General features: G+C 35.2%; 1 protein-coding gene across 1 annotated transcript in view; it reads left to right on the top strand.

Annotated features, from left to right (window-relative positions):
- Positions 1-23,460, top strand: part of LOC126978657 (glucose dehydrogenase [FAD, quinone]-like) — a 30,070-nt gene extending 6,610 nt beyond the window's left edge. Inside the window, exons 2-4 of the mRNA XM_050827648.1 lie at positions 13,265-13,422; positions 20,734-20,848; positions 22,009-23,460. Coding sequence (XP_050683605.1) covers positions 13,265-13,422; positions 20,734-20,848; positions 22,009-23,346 — 1,611 coding nt within the window. The 3' untranslated portion in view covers positions 23,347-23,460. The remainder of the gene's footprint in view (positions 1-13,264; positions 13,423-20,733; positions 20,849-22,008) is intronic.
- The last annotated feature ends 525 nt before the right edge of the window (positions 23,461-23,985 follow it).

A 23,985-nucleotide genomic window follows, 5' to 3' on the forward strand; every position in this document is an offset into this window, starting at 1 on the left:
GGAACCGGTTCGATCTCGGACAATACACTAAATTGTCTAATATAATAATTCTAAACTCATGATTACGTTTATTCGCAATTCCTACAATAAAAATATTTCGCGAAGAAGTCAACTAACGGCCGTTCCCAATATACTATGGTATGGTATGGTATAGGGGCTCCTGTTTCCGCAATTAAACCACTAGCATGGGTCCATTTTGCGTGCAGTAATGGCCAGTTACTCCAACCAGCCCAGCTCCTTCCAGAAGTTCAGAACATTCCTGGGCTGTTAGCAGACTTTCTGGAGCGACCTCGTATTGGTTAAGGTTTTTGCCCGTTGGTTGGCCACCTCAGCACATTCCAGGATTACGTGAGCGACCGTTTCGTCTTCGGTCAGAGAGGATCTGCACTTAGGACTGTCCGTTACGCCGATTGTGAAAAGGTGATTGTTTAGTGATGTGTGACCCGTTAGGGTGCCCACCATTATACGGATGTCATGTCTGTTGAGGCTGATAAGTCTACGTGTCAGTTTGGGTGACAGTGCAGGTATCGCCTCCTTCGACTGTCTGCAGCTTGAGACATTCATCCATCGGGTGTTGTGTAGGTCGTTGGTGAGAGACCGTATCCATGAGCGCATTTGGCTGAAGGACAGTGGCAGAAGTGGCAATGGACCAGTCACTATATTTGCCGATGCCCGCCTTGCAAGCTTATCCGCTGCATCATTTCCCAACGAACCGCTATGTCCCTTGATCCATTGCAGAGTTACCCGGTTATAAGAGGCAACTTGTTCCAGGGTATGGTGACACTCGTGTATTAGAGCTGAGTTGTAGGTGATACCCTTCAGCGCTGTTAGTACCACCATACTGTCAGAAAGAATTCTGATACTGTGGCCATGTACTTTCCTTCTTAATATTGCCCTGGCGGCTTCCTTGATGGCTACGCACTCACATTGGAAGATGGAGTTGTGTGTGCCCAAGGGTATGGAAGTGTGTCTGTTCAGTTCCTGTGAGAATATGCCGGCACCAGTTCCCAATATACTATCTACAGATAGAGATACAATAATCTGAAGCTGTCCCAATATACCCGATGAGTCATTCTTTTCGCCTTATATTGTGACGCGTGAATTGCAATTTTCATACAAACTTTATATAACTGGTAAGCTATACGTCGTCCTATTGACAGACAGCGTGCATGGATGAGGTGAGTTTCCGTCAATAAGTTTATTGGGACAGAAAAGTCAACGATAGTTAAGATTTTTATCTCAAGTAAGAGATAGACTGAATATTGGGAACGGCCGTAATACACGTCTTGCGAAGATGTCTCTATATGTCCTCTTTTGCACAGGATGCCGGCTAGATTATGGGTAACACAACGGCCCCTATTTCCGCCGGTAATTTGCAATCATTACAACAATTTTAACCGACTTGAAAAAAGGAGGAGGTTCTCAATTTGTCGGTATGTTTTTCTTTTTTTTATGTTTGTTACCCAAAACTTTCGACTGGGTGAACCGATTTTGATAATTCTTTTTTTATTTGAAAGCTGGTGCTTCCCGTGTGGTTCCATTGTAATCCAGATCTGACCATGGCATCCATGAGAAAACCATAAAATTCATACTAAGAAAAGCTATACATACGTATAGCAAAGTGGATATTAAATTTTCGAATAAATCAATATCGCGCCAACCGATGTCGATTTCTTTAATTGGAAAGGATATACTTCAAAGATAGTTTGGTGAGAGTTTGGTTAGGTTCTGATTACGGAATACATGACAAAGTTACCGAAATCTTCAATTAAGCGCTTACGTTCATTGCTGCATTGAAAAATTTTGCATATCTACACATATTTAGACAAATTCTTAGTAAGTGTACTTCAAATTCACTAAAAAGCAAAAAATATAAAAAAAAACAACTGACTTCAGAAACAGTATTCCAAAACAATAGATATAATATGCACTCAAAAGTTTTAAAATAATTGCGTATTTTTATACAATCTAATTAATAAATCTAATTCTAGTTACGATTATAGTAACTTTTGGAGTAAGTCTCATCCAAGATAGGTTTGTTACTACATACATAGTTATAGGTGAGATGTGCTTGAGTCGTGAGGAGGCGAGAGGCGACAGCGGGTCGCGGCGGAAGGATACCGATTCCAAAAATTACAATAATCGTAACTAGATTTAGATTTATTAATTAGATTGTATAAAAATACGCAATGATTTTAATACTTTTTAGTGCATATTATATCTATTGTTTTGGAAGTGTTTTAGAAGTCGGTTGTTTTTTTGTTAAATTTTTTTTTTATTTATTTTGTGGTTTGAGATGATGATCTCATTAACAATGCTCTAAATAGATGAAATAATAATTAATTAACTGGAGACTAAGTATTGATAATTTGAGGTGAAAAATTATTTTGCTGCATTGAGACGGTAAGGAAAAATATTGAAGGTCGCGACACCCACTTAAGTTATTTAAGGGTTATTTTCCTCAATTTGGCATCTATTGTGTGCCTATTTTTCGTGAAGGCACTCTGGGTTCAAGCCCATGTAAGGCTAGTGTAAGTTGGTCAATTTGACATACAATCTTTCAACATCTTTTTTTATGAAAAATTTTATGAAAAAAATGATAGATAAGATAAGGGATAAGACGTCCAGGACGTTCAGCTGATGGTAATTGATACGCTATGCCCAGGGAGCGTACATTTCATGCCCGTTTCGTCATAATGACGTATTATTATAAACAAACAGGATGTTTCAAAAAACGTAGTGACAGATAGTCTATCAACGTTTGATTCTAACATAATAGTTTCTGAATTATAACTAATAAATTTATCTCTAAATAACACGCATAATTAAATGAAGAGATAGTCATGACAACCAACAATTCATTTTTTTCCATCCAATGCAATGCCACTCAGGATTCAAGAAAAACCCAAAAATGTTGAGCGGCACTTCAATAATTGCGCTCGTCACCTTGAGACATAAGATATTGAGCCTTATTTGCCCAGTAATTTCACTAACTATGGCGCTCTTCTGGTCGAAACACAATAATTTTTACACATTACTACATCACGGCGGAAATAGGCGCCGTTGTGGTATCCATAATCTGGCCGGCATTCATTGCAAAGGATCCTCCCACTGATTTTTTTATGAAAATAAGGGACGAGACGAGCAGGATGTTCAGCTGATGGTAATTGATACGCCCTGCCCATTACAATGCAGTGCTGCTCAGGATTCTTGAAAAAACCCGAAAGTTCTGAGCGGCAATACAACTACGCTCGTCGCCTTGAGACATAAGATGTTAATCTAATAAATCTCATTTGCTCAGTAATTTCACTAGCTACGGCACCCTTCAGGCCAAATCACAGTAATGCTTACACATTACTGCTTCACGGCAGAAATAGACGCCGTTGTGGTATCCATAATCTAACCGGCATCCTGTGCAATGGTATACAAAGGAGCCTCCTACTGAATGATTATGTTCATGAATATTTCTTAAAGGATTAATAAAATAATTACTATAGTAAGAATATTGCAGCTATGTGATAATAGTTAATTGGTTCCCGTGGTTATATTGTGGCGAATACTTACGAAAGACAAATCACGCGATGTATATTACGAATTTTTCTCAGCAGCGAAATTGTGTAATGCTATTGTTAATACAGGTATTGATTCACATAGAGGCGGTGGACAGTTATCGGATACAATGATGTTGTAAGTGAAAAATTCTAAAGGTGCGCTGAGTTTTAAATTTTGGGTATTATATTAAAATGAGCCGTCATGCTTGATTTTGTTATTTAGTAAGAATGAATCTCGAAAGGAGCCCACTTCTGTTCGTTATTATTTGATATAACGATTTTCGAAATTTCATTTTTCTCAAACATGATTTCATGTTATATTTTAAATATATTAGGGAATTTCTTCTCAAGAGGTAGTCCAAAATGCTTACACACAGTTTGTCAAATCTAGCACACTACAGTTCTATCGCAAAGGCATAAATGACCTTTCTGTTAGATGGATAATATTGTTATTTTGATTAAATAAATATGTTAAATAAAAAAACGTATTTCACTTCTTTAGTACAAATCGGCAATTAAAAAAAATAACTTTACAGTAAAAAATACCTTTCTAAAACGCCAGAAACGCTATGATTCCTCTGGTTTTGCAAGAGAATAGGGGCGTCGTTGATCACTTAACATCTGGTGACGCTCGTTTCCTCCTATTCCATAAAATATAATTATACAATTTATAAATAGTGAAGAATGTGAATTCCACCTTCGCTCGACACGCCACAAGTTAGGATATCATCCTCACCATCTGGATGTGTGGCGGTCCTCCACAGTGCGGTTTACAAGGAGCTTTCTTCCACATACTACAACGCTGTGGAATGAACTTCCTTGTGCGGTGTTTCCGGGACGATACGACATGGGTACCTTCAAAATAAGCGCGTACACCTTCCTTAAAGGCCGGCAACGCTCCTGTGATTCCTCTGGTGTTGTAAGAGATTGTGGGCAGCGGTGATCACTTAACAACAGGTGACCCGTACGCTCGTTTGTCCTCCTATTCCATAAAAAATATATAAAAAATTTCCCAAAAAATACTGAAACTGTAAAAATAAGGTATCGTAATGGGAGTTAAGAACGCGCCTAATTATAGCGTGACATGAAATCAATAACGCAAATAAAAAAATAATTAAAAAAAAAACTAAAAAAACGGCTTTGGCTGAAATTTAAGATGAATATCAATTCCATATACGATAGATGAAAAATAAATAATACAAAAATTAACAAAAATCTTATTTTACAAACACAAACGAGTAAAAAAAGAAGGACTCCGCGCCGTGATATTAGCAAGTGAAGCACCGTTATGTTAGTGCGGTTACGGAGGATACCAGTTACACAATTTTTTCTCCCTTAAATAATCATATATGGTCACATATACTTATAAAGTATCGTTTTTACACTGTTTCACAACTCATTTTTAAAATATTTTATTGAGACGAAAAATGAACTGTCACAGACGATGGAAATTCTCATAATGGCCGCCTATCGGCCTGTAGTAGTGTGTATGCGTGGGGCTATGTATTTACACGTTAATCGGCTTGTTTTGGTGTTACACTGTTATATAAGGTGACACGGAGTACCCTAATTTTTTTACTAGACCGTGTTTACAAATTGAAAAATGGAATAATTTTATCTAATAAATGTATTGTCATCGGTCCTTGATAAATCCACGAAGTTTGAACGAAACCTGACCGTTTAAAGTGGGTCAAAATCGCGTCCGAATGATTCGGTTACAAACAAACATACATACTGGTGAAGCTTATAAAAATCGTGTAAAAACTAAAACCTCAATCGATGCAATAATTGTTATTGAGCTATGACGTCATTCGCCGATTGCTGTATTTTATAATTTTATTACATTAGATGCCTTTTTAATCTCCATATTTATATCAAAACTGACCCTATTTAATAAGAATCTATTGATCTAATTTCTTTCTTATAACCATTTACCAGTGGGAGGTTCCTTTGCACAGGATGCCGGCTGTGTTATGTGTACAACAACGGCGCCTATTTCTGCCGTGTAAACATTACTGTGTTTCGGTCTGAAGGGCGCCGTAGCTACTGAAATTACTGGTAAAATTAGAATTAACATCTTATGTCTCAAGGTGATAAGCGCAATTGTTGTGCCGCTCACAATTTTTGGGTTTGTCAACAGCCGGCACGTCATACTCGTCTCGTCCCTTATTTATTTCATAAAAAATAGTTATCCTTTCTTTAATACAGTCATCGTGCGCATTACTGTTAGATTATTTGTGTGATTACTTTCTTGATATTTATCAACATTAATATTATAATATCATAAGCACGTTAAAATATGGCACTGGATGAAATAATTAAATTGTTCAAGTTGTGGAGGGATAGAGAGGCTTAATAAAATTGATACTAGGTATTAACCGTAAATTAAACTTACTGGGTGGGTGTTCAAAAGAAATTTGCTTAGAAAATAACGGAACTAAGTAACCTTTAACACTAGTGGTATATATAATTTAGGGTCTTATTAACGAGGGCATTGTCTAATTGCCTTTATGGATTGCACGCCCATGGGTAAAAGTAATATATATCAAATTTTGAGCTATCTAACTTTTGTTATTAATGAAATACAACACGTTGACACATAGACAGACGGACAGCAGTGCTTGGCTAAAATAGTGAAGTGAACAAAATACTTTTTTTTAAATTCTAATTATGGAAGATTTTTGTTACATTTAAAAAGGTTATTCTGTATTGAGATAAATAGTTATCTATGGGACAGGTTGAAAGTGAATTAATTTACAAGTTGGCTTATGCACGGCAACGGTGTACACGAGCAAGCAATTAATTAATATTTATAGTTTGGCCTCAATCAAAGTTACTCACGAACAACAGTTATTTTTCATATTAATTGCATCTGTGTCGAGCTTGTAAACCTTACTGCTTCAATATTAATTTAAATGGATTTCAATTATATTGCCGTAATTGTTAGTATATGTTTTATGTGTATTTCAATGAAAGCTTTAATTTATTTTATCTTCACCCATGCATTAAGTCCTCTATTAAAGATTCTAAAACAGTTAGCTTATTACCAACATTAAAACACCCTATGCCCTAAAAACCATTATATCATCCAAAAGAGTGTTGTAATGAATTTCAGTACAATATTACAACACTCGTTTGGGTGATTTAATGAATTTCAGTACAACATTACAACACTTGTTTGGGTGATGTAATGGTTACTAGGACTAGCTTTTTTAATGTTAGCAGTAAGCTAACTGTTTCAGAATCTTATATAAAGTATTCATATTATGGGTTTACATAAAGTCTTGTATGTAACTGTTGACAATAGGTATTAAAACACTCATGTGATACTATTATCACACGAGGCGATACTAAAAGCTGAGATAATTTATACCTAATATAGAGCCTGTTGCGGTTAGCTCATTACTACTACGTCTTACACTCATGATGCGTATTTCGCTTTGTATAAGTGTGTGCGTTGCTGAAAATAGAGGTAGACGTGTTCACAGATGTCACAGTCTATGTAGACGCATAGTTTATTATTTAGGTATTTTTTTTGTTTCTCGTCATTTAATTTTAATTAGTTAATAATTGATTGATAATTTGGGCAGGCTGTATCCGTGATGACACCCAAGTAAGGCTCCCACTAAAAACCCGCACTACAGCTTGCTTTAGCACAATGCTGAGTGAGAAACCTGTATTTGATGACATACAACAATTATTGTTGCTTTTATTTTATTGTATACAGTATGGAAACAGCTTATATGAAATAAATGTAGGTACATACTTGTTAGCATATTAGCTGACTATATTCCAAAAATTAACGAAAACCGTGCAGTGGTTTTGTCAAAAAGTAGGCATTTCATTTTGAACAAATTTAAACGTCCTGTAAGATTTGTGTTATTGGGCCAATGATTCAATGAACTTTAATATTTCAATATAGGCGGCGTTGCTGCTTTGCCTAGCTGCCTTTGAATTGCGCCGCCCGCGGCCGTCAAAGAGATACACGTGCCGGCGGTGTCTCTTTGACTGCGGCGCAATTTATTCAAAGATAGGGAAGGACATCTATCGATAATTAGCTTTCTTTAAAGGGAGTTGGATTGGATAAATAATAAGTTTGTCTATTTTGAAATTGTTCTGTAATCATAATTGTAAAAACACTACACCTACCTATTTAAAACTAAACAGCTTCAGAATTATTATTTTTATAAATTATGAAGTAGTTTAGAGATAATGATCGTGAATAAGGAAGAACAAAACAATAACAATTTATTACTTATTTGTAATTTGAAAGCAACCCATCAAAAATCGCACCAACTTACTTTTTTTTAATGAAACTAAGGGACGCGACGAGCAGGACGCACAGCTGATAATAATAATAATAATATATTTATTTGCAAAAAACATAGTATACAATGGTGTTTAAATATTATAATAATGAGCTTATGTTTTGCTAGCACTATTCCTAGCATGCAAATATTTAACTACAATGAATATCAGAATTACATTTCCATAAATTCCTTAACACTATAAAAATTATAACCATTTAGCCAACTATATAGCTTATTCTTAAATAATCTAGAATTTAAATTTTTTATGCTACTCGGTAACTTATTATAAATACGAACACAATTACATACACAACTTTTATTATATTTAGTAATTTTTGGAACATCATGTATTACAATGCAGTGCCGCTCAGGATTTACTAGGCACTGTATATTTTTTATTAATTTTATTTTATTCTTTGTAAGCTGTGTGATCAAATAAAATAATGTCTTTCTTTCTTTGAAAATTATCTAGGACTATAAGATTTTAATTAGGTTATCATGGTCACAAGTATGGCGAACTAAGTAAGATGAATAGTAGACTAACCCTTCTGTTATTATTTGTTTTGTCTGCTCTTGCGGACTGCTTGGTAATGTGGATGGAGTCACAAGTGACAACCCATATGGTGGGAGATGCTGCAGCATTATTTTTTTTTATGGAAAATGAGGACAAGCGAGCGTCCACCTGGTGTTAAGTGATCACTTGGCGTTTCGTAGAGACATCGCTTCATTGAGTGTCTTACCGCATTTTTTACGGGGAGTGTTTCCGAAGAGGGTACCTTCAAAAAGCGTGTACACCTTTCTTATATGCGAGTAATGCTCCTGTGATTCCTTTGGTGTTGCAAGTGAATGTGATCACTTAACAATTGCCTCCAGTGCGCTACGACCATACTACGTTGCCGTTTACTGTTTTATTTTTTTATGGAAGAAGAGGGCATACAAACGGGTCACCTGGTATGTGGTACCGTTGTCTATACTCTATTTAAACAAGAATGTTGCCGTATATATGAATTCGAAAACCAAATTGCATTTGCAACCAACCTGTTGCCGCAATAAATAACGAATTCCATTAACGCTTCAATTTCCGGAGGAAGTGATGCGGTTACACTTGACTTCACTTAGATATACTCGTAGCAACGAATTATAGGTAGAATTTTCTTTTACGCGACGCGAGTGTTATATATTTATTTAAATAAAATCTTTTAAGCGAATAAATTTGTAAAAGTAACATTTTTATATATTTAACCCGACATTTCTTCTTCATTTTTCGTGACCTTTGCAGGCTCATATATTCAGGAGGATAGTAACAGGTGTAACTGTAACTAAAACTGTAAAATGTAACTTTAACGTGTACTTAGTAAAACAGAGTGTTTCATTTTTCAAGATAGAAGGTGAACCTGCAGCGGTTTTCTATTTAAAGAATTTTCATGTGAGGTATGTTTTATGGTATATTTTCATGAGAAACGCCTTTGCGCGCATGAGGGTAGGAGGTATTTTTACGGATGAAACGCAATAATAATAATTTCAATCAATCAATTTGTGACACGAAAATGTGGGACTTTTTATCCAAGAAGAGGGAGAGAGCGATTGAGACCGATTGAGAGAGAGTGAGAAAGGGCGAAGAAAGGGGTGAAGTATATAGCCATGGAGCGAATATAGGGAGAGAGTGAGAGAGAAAGGTTTGGTAGTTAAATATTAGAACTTTATTAACAACAGATTAGTATTCAGGGATTTTTATATTAGTTATTTTCAAATAATACGCATTGATGTTACTGTTGCAATTTATTTTAGTAATTGTGGCAGTTGTACATTGTCTTGGCGGGATTTATGTTATTATGTTTGTTAAAACCTTAATAGGCATTCCTTCTTTTTCCTAGCCTCAAAATTGTGTAGCCATTCTCATGTTTAATGTTCACACGTAAATCGCTGTACTTTTCTGTTGTATTATCATTTATTAATAAAGAATTTTGAAATGAAGTTAAGAAGAAATTAATTAGAACGAACGATTTAGCGAACAGATTAGTATAAGTATGAACAAGATTTAAAAATTAGTTTGCCAAAGAAGTTTCACTTCTGACATGTGTACTTAAGGCCGTTCACGAGGAATTGAAATAAAGAAAAAAAGTAAATTAATACTAATAAACACAAGAGTTATTGAGTATAGTAGATGTATCAATATACACATACCTACCGTAAATAAATAGAGGCATTATGTGAGCTATTCATAAAATAAAATATATAATAACTTTAATTTTAAAGGAAATAATAATAATAAAAAACACATCAAGCAGACCTCCCGGTAACAAGATCATCCAGCCACCACGAGTGGCACCCGTTCACGAGAATGACGCATGGACCAGCCATCGCCTCCCTCGACCATATTTTAGGGGAGGGAACGACCAGCCCCACATCGCTGCCACAAGCAGAGGCATTTAAGCGAGCATGATGATGCCTGTCACAAGAAATCTACCGAATAACAAAACAATGTTCATCTACATATTAAGCAAAACTTACTAAATGCCTCTACTTACAATTTTGTTTCAATTTACATAACTCATTATTATTATTATTATTCGTTCAGTTGCAATATTCAGTCTACCTCCGGTTGTGGTCTACTTGAGATAAAAATCGTAACTATCGTTGACTTTTCTGTCCCAATAAACTTATCGACGTTAACTCACCTTATCCGTACACGCTGTCTGTCAATGTGAGGACGTATAGCTTACCAGCGATAGAAGTTTGTATGGAAATTGCAACCGAGAACTGGCGATAAGAATGACTCATCGGGTATATTGGGATAGCTTCAGATTATTGACAGCTAATTACTGACAGTAGAAGCACGGTAGTAATTTATCTCTATCTATAGATAGTATATTGGGAACGCCCGTTAGTACGCACGATTTTTTTTACTTTAAAAATCACTTTGCACCACTTGTATCTTCAGTCAGATATCCCAAGGACATGGTTCGATTTAGAATAAAGCTAAGGATTATGATGGTATATTGCTTTGAGGCAACTGCCGATATTAATAAAATATTTGTGTTGCAGAAAACGCTATTCGCGCTATTTATAACCTAGATCCTAAAGAACCATTGAGAGCAAATTTTAAAGAAATTAACATCTTCACTGTCACTTCTGAATATATTCTAGATTATGTTATGTATGTAGATAGGCACATAAGAGAATTACCTAGAAACTGTCATAATATACACAACTATAATGTTCACACCAGGAACAGACATAAACTTGTAATGCCTACTACTCGGCTGAGTCAAGTTAGCTTTTACAACAAGATCCTAGAAAATGTTCAAAACAAATGTATTACGAAATTCAAATGAATTGTAAAAAAAACGTATGTGTAGTAAAAGTTACTATAACATAAATGACTTTCTTAATGATACCACAGATTCTCCGGCTATTAAATATGAACTTTAATTGTACCATATCACTTTGTGACCATATTTTTAATAAAAAAAAGAAGCCTCTGAGTTTGTTGCGCCCGTTCTTCTCAGGTCTGAGTCAGACTTTTTGGAATGGGTGGTAGTTTTTGACCTTCAATAAGTGATATCACATCCTATTTCTAATTAAAATATTTGAATTTGAATTCAAATTTCTTTTTAATTAACTGCTCCAAATTTGTTGCGACGTGTTTTTTCGCTAAGTTAATGTTGATTGTTGATATCGAACAAAATATGTAAGTGTGGCCACAAAAATATTAATTATTACCGCAGTAATTTTCTTTGATATGAGGAAAAACCCGCCAAGTATTTTACCTGTCGTCACTCGACAAATTGACTGACGCCAACTGCCAAATCACGATCCATATTGGTACGTGACGGGCGAGGATCAGTTTCTACTTCCTATTTTCGAGGCTAAGACGCTTAAAAATGTACTGAGTCTTTAGTAATGGACTAAAGCTCAGTAAGTAAGCTAATTTCCCTAAAAGTCGTAGAGATAAAATTTTAACTATCAAAATATTTTATCTCCTACAATGAAAAAATGTTGTTTAACATTTGTCCACCATAGTTTAGACACAAAAAAATTCATTTCAAAAGTTTCTTAAACTATTTAATGGCTGAGGCTTCTAAGTAAGGTGTCTTATGACAGTTGTATTGGGAATCAAAAGCCATAAAAGGCATTTATATTCTCAAAATTGATTCCTTTAGAATTCTTGTTGATGTCATTTCTAATATACTAGGTACTTACTATTACCGCTTTCGAAATAAATGGCGCTTTGCGAGAGAAAAAGCGGTGCAAGAAACTCTCCCACTTCTTTAACGGATACTTAAGTTTATAAGCATTTATATATATTTAAGCCGGCAAAACCGAAAAAATAAACAATAAAAAAAAATTGTGCATATCAGTTCCGACACCGGACTGGAATTTACTCCTTAGAAATGATTATCTTAAGATATATATATAATAGGCCAAGGACGAAAATGAATTCGTATAATTATTCATATTAATTTGATAAAATATATTACTTAATTTATGGTACATGAAAATATATTTCTTACATTACATTATATATTACCAGTTGAAGATTCCTTTGCACAGGAAGCCGCCTAGATTATGGGTACAACAACGGCGCTGCATATTATTATCTATATATATATCCCTGGGTATTTCTGTCGTAAAGCAGTAATGTGTAAATATTACTGTGTTTCGGTCTGAAGGGCGCCATAGCTAGTGAAATTACTGGGCAAATGAGACTTAACATCTTATGTCTCAAGATGATGAGCGCAATTGTAGTGCCACTCAGAATTTTTGGGTTTTTCAAGAATCCTGAGTGGCACTGCAGTAATGGGTAGGGCGAATCAATTACCATCAGCTGAACATCCTGCTCATCTCGTCCCTTATTTTCATAAAAAAAAATATATTTCGGTAACAGTAACATCAATGTTAATAACGGTGACAATAGGTTCATAAAAAATAAAGTACAATACATGAGCATCAGAAGTTACGTTACTAATCGTAAAATTGCATCAATGGATCTACTATATCTAGTTGTCAATCAATCAATCAATCAAATTCTATATTTGCGTATAAACATGGTATGTTACCATGGTATAATCTTACAGTTTCACATGTTGCGCCAGGCTTAGCTAGGCATGCAAATTAATTTAATACAGTAAATAGTATTAGGTAAATAACACATAACAAGATTAGATGATATATGTCTACATGTCAGAAACAATAAACATTGATTATCATAATAATATAAAATAATACAGAATCCCCAGTGTTCTACCAGACATTAAGTTGAGTTCTTCTTTTAAAAATTTTTACGCAGATTAAATGCGACCCTTCACTTTTTGTTAACGTTTGCTTTTACTACCCATCTTTTCATACCATGCGCTATATATGAAACTATTCTTGTAACTATAACACCTTATCTGTTCACAGATATTGCTTTTAGAAGCAGGTCCCGAGGAGCCAGATGTCACAATGGTGCCAGCGTTCGCCCCAACGTTAGGACGGTCCAGTATTGATTGGATGTACACAACGCAACCGGAAAAATTGACCTGTCGAGCGCAGAGAGGGCAAACTTGTTCGTGGTTCAGGTAACTATCGGTTGACCCGTCCTGATTGGGTCGCTATTAAACTGATCTTATGGATGAAGTCTTAAGATTAAGGTACACTTTGCCCATATTAGTACGTGAAAAGAAAATATTATTCGTACTTAACTAAAGTAGTTACGGAGAAGAGGTACGTTAGAGGATGGGAGAAATCATCGTCTGCATAAATTTATAGATATATTTATACGGTTACTAGCTGACCCAGCAAACGTTGTATTGCCATATAATGTAATTAAAAAAAATCAATAATAAAAATTGTTGGGGCGTAAAAAATTGACGCAACCGATTTTCAGACCTACCAAATATATCGTACTACAATTAGGTATTGTATTCGATTGCCGCCTACAACTCTATTGCGTATCTGTGGAAGGAATAGAATAAAATATAGGTGTAGGTCGAAGACGGGTGAAATTTTGAGATGTATGTATTTTTCAATGCTGATTCATAATAAAAAAAAATCATTAAAAATTCAAATTTAGAGGTTGGTAAACCCTTATCATTAGGGGTTTGATAAATAGTTGTTAGCCAACTCTCAGTCCTACCCGATATACACACAAGTGTTCAAACAAATCGGTTGAGCCGTTTCGGAGGAGTTTAGTAACAAACACTGGGACTCGAGAATTTTATATATAACATTTAAATGGTTATATATTTCATTGGGAAAGGTTGATTTAGAATATTAGAATATACAGGATGTAATCGATAAGAGTGGCCAGGCGTATTTCCTGACTATTACAGATATCAAAAGAACTTTACTGATATTAAAGGACCTTACCTAATGAGTAAAATGATATCAATAACTTTTAATTAGCATCAAACGAGAAGAATTATTAGTTATTGATGTCAATTTACTGATAAGCTAACTACTCTCGATACCAGTTCAAAGTTTTTTGATGTCTGTAATAGTAAGAAATAATCGACTGGGCAAACTTTACGATTACATCCTTTTTTTATGGAAAAGGAGGTCACCTGATGTTAAGTGATCACCGCCGCCCACATTCTCTTGCAACACCAGAGGAATCACAGGAGCTTTGCCGGCCTTTAAGGAAGTTGTACGCGCTTTTTTTGAAGGTATGTCGTATCGTACCGGAAACACCGCACAGGGAAACTCATTCCACCGATTTGTATTACGTGGAAGAAAGCTCCTTGAAAACCGCACTGTAGGACACACCCAAATGGTGGGGATAATATCCTAATATGTGGCATGCTGTGCGAAGGTGGAAACGTTAAATCTATCTATATGTTTGACCTGATTCATATCATTCATATTTCAAATTCAAATTCAAATTCAAATTCAAATTCAAATTCAAATTCAAATTCAAATTCAAATTCAAATCCAAATTCAAATTCAAATTCAAATTCAAATTCAAATTCAAATTCAAATTCAAATTCAAATTCAAATTCAAATTCAAATTCATATTCAATTTCTATTTCTATTTTTTTATTAAAACACGAATGTAAGGTGATAATAGTATCACATGAGTGTTTCAATATCTAATTATCAACAGTTGCATACAAGACTTTATGTACACCGATAATATGAATCCTCTATAAACGATTTTGAAACAGTTAGCTTACTGCTAACATTAAAAAAGACAGTCCTAGTAACCATTACATCATCCAAACGAGGAATGTAATGTTGTACTAAATTTCATTATAACACTCGTTTAGATGATGTAATGGATATTAGAACATTGGGTTAATGTAGACAATAAGCTAACTATTTGAGAATCTTTAATAGAAGATTTAAAGCATGGTGTAGATAAATATTTTTACTTTATTGGCTCACTTTATCTTCTCTAAGACGCTACAATTATGAAATTATCAGTTAAAGCAATAAACATTTACTTGCAAACAGTTTTGTAACACGAAGTAAACAATTAAAACTTTGAATACAAAATTTCCTATTAAGTTCATATTGAGCAAGTAATTAAGGGACATTGTAGTGAAACTGTCTGCACCTACTCATACGAACTGTTAAAGGGTCCGGCCTCGCATTACGCTCTTGAAATGTGTAAATGTTTGCCTGATTTATGTTCATGCCCTTTGGAGACCCTCTTATTTAAGGCACCTATTAAATTGTACCAGAGAACATTATTCAGATGTAATTATAGTGGCAACGTACGCCCGAAATACTAGAAATACTAAAATATGTGGTCACCATTTGGGTTTAATCTAAGGGTACCTTTTTTTTATGAAAATAAGGGACGAGAAGAGCAGAATGTTCAGCTGATGATAATTTATACGCCCTGCCCATTACAATGCAGTGCTGCTCAGGATTATCGAAAAACCCAAATATTCTGAGCGGCACTACAACTGCGCTCGTCACCTTGACAGGACACAAACTCTCTTGTAACACAAAAGGAATAAACAAGGCAGCGCTAGAGTGGGCAATCGACGTACGAGTCGTAATATCGCAGTTTTAGAGAGACAGTTTAACTCGCGGCTCGTTAAAAAATCACTAACCTATTAAATTTAACGCCTACCTACAAGAAAAAAACAATGACATTTAAGGATTAATTTAACAAAAATATAATATACTTGTAGTTGCCCGTTGCATTAGCAACTAAAGGTTTTATCTCAATAAAATGTAAATAATAATAAAATATAAAGTAATAAAAGTAAGGGATAACAGAGAGAGTTGTCATACTGAAACATGCAGGGCAAGCCTGTCAGCCATTAAGTTGGCATAGCGACATCCCATTCTGCGCGGACGCACGCCAAGAAAGGGATGATATTAGTAGGAAAATTAATAAACATTTATTGAAACAAAACTAATAAATACGTGCTGAACTGCCGGCACGCTACAGCACTGGTGATGCCCGTATACACGGGCCATGCAGGTCTCTCTCTGGAAATCGTCAACCAGTGCCGGGAGAAACTTGTGTCTTCTATCGAGTCCTCTCTTGAGAAGGTCGCGGAATGGGGGAAATTGAACCTTGTCCAATTTAGCCTCTAGAAGACTCAAGTTTGCGCGTTTACCACTAAAAAAACCAAAAAACGCCATTTGTCGTATCACCGCTCTTCGACGACACTTCCCTCAAAGCCTCGCCTAGTATCGGAATAATGGGTCTCAAAATCTCGAGCGATTGCCAATTTCGTGGTCATCTGGAAGGCAAAGCCAAATTGGCTTCAAAGAAACTGGGCGTCATTAATAGAGCACGGCAATACTTCAAGCCGGCCCAAATACTAGCGCTCTACAAAACGCAGGTCCGGCCACACATGGAGTATTGCTGTCATCTCTGGTCTGGCGCACCCCAGTATCAGCTCGATCCATTTGACCGCGTGCAACGCAGAGCAGCTCGAATTGTCGGTGCTAGTGCACTGTGAACGGTTGGATCACTTGGCGTTGCGTAGAGACGTCGCTTCATTGTGTGTCTTCTACCGCGTTTATCACGGGGAGTGTTCCGAAGAGCTGTTTAACCTGATTCCTGCCGCCGAATTCCACCTTCGCACGACACGCCACAAGTTAGGATATCATCCTCACTATCTGGATGTGTGGCGGTCCTCCACAGTGCGGTTTTCAAGGAGCTTTCTTCCACGTACTACAAAGCTGTGGAATGTGCTTCCTTGTGCGGTGTTTCCGGGACGATACGACAGGGGTACCTTCAAAAAAGTGCGTACACCTTCCTTAAAGGCCGGCAACGCTCCTGTGATTCCTCTGGTGTTGCAAGAGATTGTGGGCGGCGGTGATTACTTAACAACAGGTGACCCGTACGCTCGTTTGTCCTCCTATTCCATAAAAAAAAAGCTTCTTCTGTCCCCACCGCATAGCACTTGTGTTCTTTTTTTTTTTCGCGAGTATATTCTATTTCTAGGTCTTGTAATGTTTAAACATATAATGAGATTTCTTTTTCCCAGGACGATCTCTGAATAATTGAGTTAGGTAAGGAAGTCATTAGCCAAACCGTCACACACAAAACCATGTATTTTAATTCGATTAGCTCCAACCAAGCCAAAACCTACTGACCCGTTGAGATTAGGTAACGATACGCGACTAGTATACTTTAGTTATTTCCATAGTATTATGTCCTAAGGTATATTGCTGTGGGGCAACGCTGCCGATATTAAGCAATATTTGTGCTGCAGAATAGGGCTATTCGCGCTATTTATAACCTAGGTCCTAAAGAATCATTGAGAGAAAAATTCAAAGAAATTAACATCTTGTATGATCATATGCACATAAGTAAATTTACCAGAAACTGTCATAACACCAGGAACAGACATAAACTTATGATGCCTACTACTCGGCTAAGTCGAGTTAGTAAGTCTTTTGTGGGACGATGTATATGCTTTTACAACAAGATCCCAGAAAATGTTCAAAACAAAAGTATTACGTTATTCAAAAGAATTGTTAAGAAACGTTTGTGGGGTAAAGGTTACTATAACATAAATGATTTTCTTAATGATACCACAGATTGGGAATGGAGTGACCGCCTTCAGGCTATTAAATAATAAGTTTAATTGTACAATATTACTTTGTAAACATATTTATTTGATGAAAAAAAAGGCCGCTAGTTTGTTGCGCCCATTCTTCTGAGGTCTGAGGCATTCATTTTGGAATGGGTGGTAGTTTTTTGACTTTCAATAAGTGATGTCACACACTATTTTGAATAAAAAAATTTGAATTTGAATTTGAATTTGAATTTGAAATTGAAATAGAAATTGAATTTTTAATAAAGTAAAAATATTTATCTACACCCATGCTTTAAATCTTCTATTAAAGATTCTCAAATAGTTAGCTTATTGTCTACATTAACCCAATGTTCTAATATCCATTACATCATCTAAACGAGTGTTATAATGAAATTTAGTACAACATTACATTCCTCGTTTGGATGATGTAATGGTTACTAGGACTGTCTTTTTTAATGTTAGCAGTAAGCTAACTGTTTCAAAATCGTTTATAGAGGATTCATATTATCGGTGTACATAAAGTCTTGTATGCAACTGTTGATAATTAGATATTGAAACACTCATGTGATACTAGTATCACCCCACATTCGTGTTTTAATACCCGTTATTACACAACAGTTGCATAAATAACTATTAACCCTTACCACTAAGTAACATTAATAATTTTATTTTGGATTAATTTGTTACTACATTTTATATTGGCATAGTTAAATAGATGTATTTGTGATAAACAAATAACTATCAATATGAAGTTTAATTTCTTGTTTCAATTTTTTTTAAAGACTAGCGCGCAATGTTGGTCTGCATGTATTAGCTTTAATTCTAACCAGATCATCTAGATCATTGCATCATCAATCTTTAACACGATGAAATTTCAAAATCGAAATGTTATACTTTAACCGACTTCAAAAAAGGAGGAGGTTCTCAATTCGTCAGAACTCAAGTCTCTTTCTCAGAACTTTTGATTGGGTGAACCGACTTTGAATCACTCTTTTTTATTTGAAAGCTGGTGCAATTTGGTCCAGATCTGACAATGGTATCGATGAGAAAACCATAAGAGTCTTTTTGCTATAAGTATATATGCGACAAATTTACAAATAACTCAATATCTTGCGCTCCATAGTACAATTAATTGTAACGTAAATTGTGAGTACCTACTCAGTGGTATTGCGATTAAGGTCCCTTACAAGTATCCGAGAGCTAAGTTATCTAAAATTTTCTATATCCCACCGCGTAGATCGAATCTAGGCTTACAGTCCCCGATCATGCGCATTCTTGACTCCTCCTCATTTTAGTAAATGGTCGCATTGAGTTGGACGTGTTTCATGACTTTTTATATAGTTTTACTAAAAATTTGGTAGCATTTAAGAATTTAGTATTATTATTATTATTGTTATTAGTTATTGTAAAATTTAAAGTCACTTTAGTCACTAGTATTTTTTAAGTGTTTTGGCACAGCCATGTACACCGTTATTGTTGCACATATCAGACACGTTACTCTGTATGAATAAAACTAGTTTGTAAGGATAATATATTGTGTAATGTGGTTGTACTTAATAAATAAATAAATACTGCGCCAACTGATTTCAATAATAACTAAATAGTGCTAATTCCGCTAAGTTTTAACCTATGTGCAGGATGCAAGTACGGCATAGTTAACTGTAATAGAATAAGCGCATGGTCGGATTTCGTACGACTGGACCATCGCGTCGGATGGTCCGGTGGGCGCCTCGCACCAATTTCTCCGGCGTCGTACTCGGTACGGTTTGGAAGGCAATAATAATGATTTTGTGCGATGGACAATGCGACATACCATCGAATACGGTCCGCCACCAGACCGCGTCCAAATGTTCGACCGTACCAAATTCCTTCATGTGTAAAGGCAATTCGGTGTTAAGCGCGTCATCTCCTTTCATCGTGAACGCCGTGAGCTCTCTGTCGTCGGAGCTGTCAACGTAAAACCCAGCTGAGATCAATTCGACAAAGTGCCAATAATTGTCAATTAATTTGCTGGCGATACGTTTATATGGCAAACCGTGCCGATTTTCTGATGCTTTCATATCCATTTTAATAACATATAGCGCCCGAAATCTCTTCCTTATTAGAACCAGCTCAAACCATTGCATCTTGACGCAACGCAGAGCAGCTCTTAATATCGAAGATCCAGTGCTCTGTGAACGGCTAGATCATTTAGCGTTGCGTACAGACGTCGCTTCATTGTGTGTCTTTGTCCGCATTTATCACGGGGAGTGTTCCTAAGAGCTTTTTGATCTGATTCCTGCCGCACTATTCCACCTTCACACATAGCTTCAAAAAAGCGCATATACGTTGCTTAAAGTCCGGCAACGCTCCTGTGGTTCCTCTGGTGTTGCAAGAGAATGTGGGCAGCGGTAATCACTTAATATCAAATGCACCGTACGCAAGAGGAGGATAACTCCTCTTCCATAAAAAAAACTATGCGAATTGTTAGATACTCTAGAAAAAAAGGCTTCCTGAAAAACAATGCAAATTAATAGATTCATTAGTTAACCATTTAGTAGCAATTACTTTTAAATTACTGCTGTTTATTACTTGTTTTTTATTTAGATTGTCGTCACGTCTCACGACAAGTAAAAATACAAATAGATAGAACAAAATTTTCATCAATAATACTTTTGAGGTGTTTACTCACTTTTATAAACTTAATTTTTCATTAGCTTCCACTAAATTGTAGAATTACAAGAGAATGTATTTCAAATTTTTTCTTCTCACAATAAACGTCCTACAATCCCTTCCAATATGTGAGATAGATAGTAGAAGGCAGAAACCATACATGAAAATTTGAAAATCTCCTTTTTCCCACTAAGAGTTGAAAAGGTTAACCGAAATCTAATTTTTCAGAGGTAAAACCATGGGAGGTTCGAGCGCTATCAACTATTTGGTGTACATGAGAGGAAACAAACTGGACTATGACAGCTGGGCAGAAGAAGGCAACACTGGTTGGAGTTACAGAGAAGTTAGTTCTTACATTTTAAATCGATATAAAGCACTATTATATACTGCAGCTTCTCAATGTACATCACAATAATATTAAACTTTGTATGCAGTAAAATAAATCCCGACTAAATGCGCATCAGTGGAATAATCATTTATCAATGTACAGCAAATTTGGTTTTATAGAATGTTGGATTAAAACTTTTGGCTTGTTGATAAATGATTCATTAGCCCCGTTTTCAAAAATGTGTATCCAAATGATCACAATCACTGACGAGTAAAAAAAGGCGGACTCCGCGCCGTGATATTAACAAGTGAAGCACCTTTAAGCTAGTGTGTGTTCAGTTACGCGGGATACCAGCTAACACAAATTATGTCCCGTTATTAGTCATACTATTATACAGCCACATTACTTTTAACTCCGATTTTCTAATATCTGATAGTCAGATTGTCTCCTAAATTAAAAATAAATATCACAGGCATAGTATGAGTCAGTAAATAAATTACACAAAAAAACAGGTACACCTTGAAAGTTAGGATTGCGGGTTTTATTTCTGTGTCCATGTCTTGTTTGCAGTATCTTTATTCTAACTGATATAAGAATGACGTATTAAAATTTCTTATTTTTAAGATACCTACACAAAATTAATTCTTATATTCGTTTGTCTACCACTGACGTGGTATCAAATAAGTAGTAGTAATAATAAGGAGTCCTTATTTTTTTTTATCCGTGATCACAATAGATGATTTATTCCTTGGAAATATTTTTTTATGCCATAACAGAACAGGTAAATTGATACATTACGATTTGCCGATTTGTGGAGGTCTGTTAATTTTGGGAATATGTTCGCTAAAAATATTTTTTTATTGTTTTTGCAATTGTTGAATGCTTTGTAAGCTTTGCGCATGATTTTATCATGTTTATCCCTTTTACAAAAGCGTGATGAAACATGATTATATGATATAAGAAAATCTAATTTTTTTCTTTATACGCAAATGTATTATTGTGTTATTTGTTTATATAAATAATTAATATTTTATTTTTAAGGCATTTTAATCTGCTTAGTGTATGGGCATATTTATTTAGGGTCATTAACCCACAGTATATATTTTTTGGCAATTTTTTACCCTGCATAGATACAGTTAAGTTGAGGCATTAAATGCTAAAATTCTACTTTTCAGGTTCTACCATACTTCAAAAAGTCCGAAAATAATAGAGATATAGAGGCCCATGATACATATTATCACAATGTTGGTGGACCACTTAATGTAGAAAGATTTTCATACGTTGACGATAATACAATGCTTCTAGTTCAGTCATTTAAAGAAAAAGGCTACCCTATTACAGATGTAACAAAAGCGAATAACATAGGTACAGATATTGCCCTATCAACATCTAAAGATGGGAAACGACAATCTACAAACATTGCTTTCATTGAACCTATACGCCACCGACCAAATTTAGATATTATCACAAATGCCTTTGCCACCAAAATAATAATTGATCCTGTAACAAAAGTAGCTCATGGCGTGGAATATTATAAAAATGGAGTTCATCATAAAGTTTTTGCAAAAAAGGAAATCATCGTAAGCTCTGGTGCATTAAACTCCCCAAAACTCCTAATGCTCTCAGGAATAGGCCCAAAAGAACAATTAGAAAGCCTTAACATTCCTGTACTAGCTGATTTAAAAGTAGGTCATAATTTACAGGATCATGTCACTACAGATGCTTTTATTGTATCATTATCGAATAAGACTTCAACTCTTGTGAATAGGGATCAACTTCTTAGTGAAGTATATAACTATCACGGACAACACTACAAAAAGCATGGGCCTTTATCGACAACTGCTACTTTGAATAGTGTTGCTTTCATTAAAACTAGTTACGTCAGAGAAAATGCGCCAGATATCCAATTTCATTTTGACGGAAGGAATGTTCAAGAGTACTATGCAGATCCTGCTAATTATATGGCAACTAATGTGCTACCCACATCATTCTATAATGGCATTGCAGTTCGCCCATTACTTCTTATTCCAAAAAGTAGAGGTGTTGTATTATTGAATATAACAGATCCTGTTTTCGGTCAACCCTTGATTTATTCTGGATTCTTCCAAGTTCAAGAAGACATGGATAGACTTGTAGAGAGTATGCAATTTGCCCTTACTTTAGAAGAAACCGATGCATTTAAATCTGCAGGAGCAAGCTTTGTAAGAATTCCAGTTGGAGCTTGTTCTCTTTACATATGGGGATCTTATGATTATTTCGCATGCCTGCTCACACATTACACAACAACCATTTATCATCCAGTTGGCACTTGCAAAATGGGACCTTCTTGGGATAATTATGCTGTCGTTGATCCACGGTTACGTGTGTATGGTATTAAAAATTTGAGAGTTATTGATGCATCTAATATGCCCACGATTGTACGTGGTAACACAAATGCACCAACTATCATGATAGCAGAAAAAGGAAGTGATATGATCAAGGAAGATTGGATTGCCAAATTCCATAAAAATTAAATAATTTTAAAACTTTATAAAAAAGCCATAAATGTAAATAGAGCCATTGTCAATATTCAATACCAATACACCTCTAATTATCGGTTTTGATAAAAATAAATATAATTTATACAGTTGAATCGTTTTATTTGAATTCCACACTTGTTGTTAGGATCGCCGATAAAGAGTTTTTGAATAATTTCTTCTAAACCATATAACGGTGTATCATATTATAATGTCAAAATAATGAAGAGGATAAAATTTCAAAACCTGTTTATTTGATACATAAAAATGTATGCATTGCAAGCTGAACGCTTCTCAAATTTGGAATTTTATTTTATTTTGCGTTTACGCTCTTGCACATAGCCAGGTTTATAGTCAAAGTCTAAGTCAAAGTTTTTATTTGCATAAACATGTTAGATTGATGTTACATAAATAGTATAAAGTACATTTTTTCCACATTTATGACGTGCAAATTTTAAAAAATACATTTCTAAATCATTAGTAACAATATCAATTTAACAAAAGATTAGTAGCAGTATTATATAGTATATAGTCAAGTTTTTAGTTGAAAATATTCGTCTAATGAAAATACGCAGTTTTTACTAAGGTATTTTTTAAATTTAGATGAGAAATTCCTATTTGACGATACCTCTCTTA

This window comes from Leptidea sinapis, chromosome 3 (genome assembly GCF_905404315.1).
Source record: "Leptidea sinapis chromosome 3, ilLepSina1.1, whole genome shotgun sequence".
In the NCBI taxonomy this organism is placed as follows: domain Eukaryota; kingdom Metazoa; phylum Arthropoda; class Insecta; order Lepidoptera; family Pieridae; genus Leptidea; species Leptidea sinapis.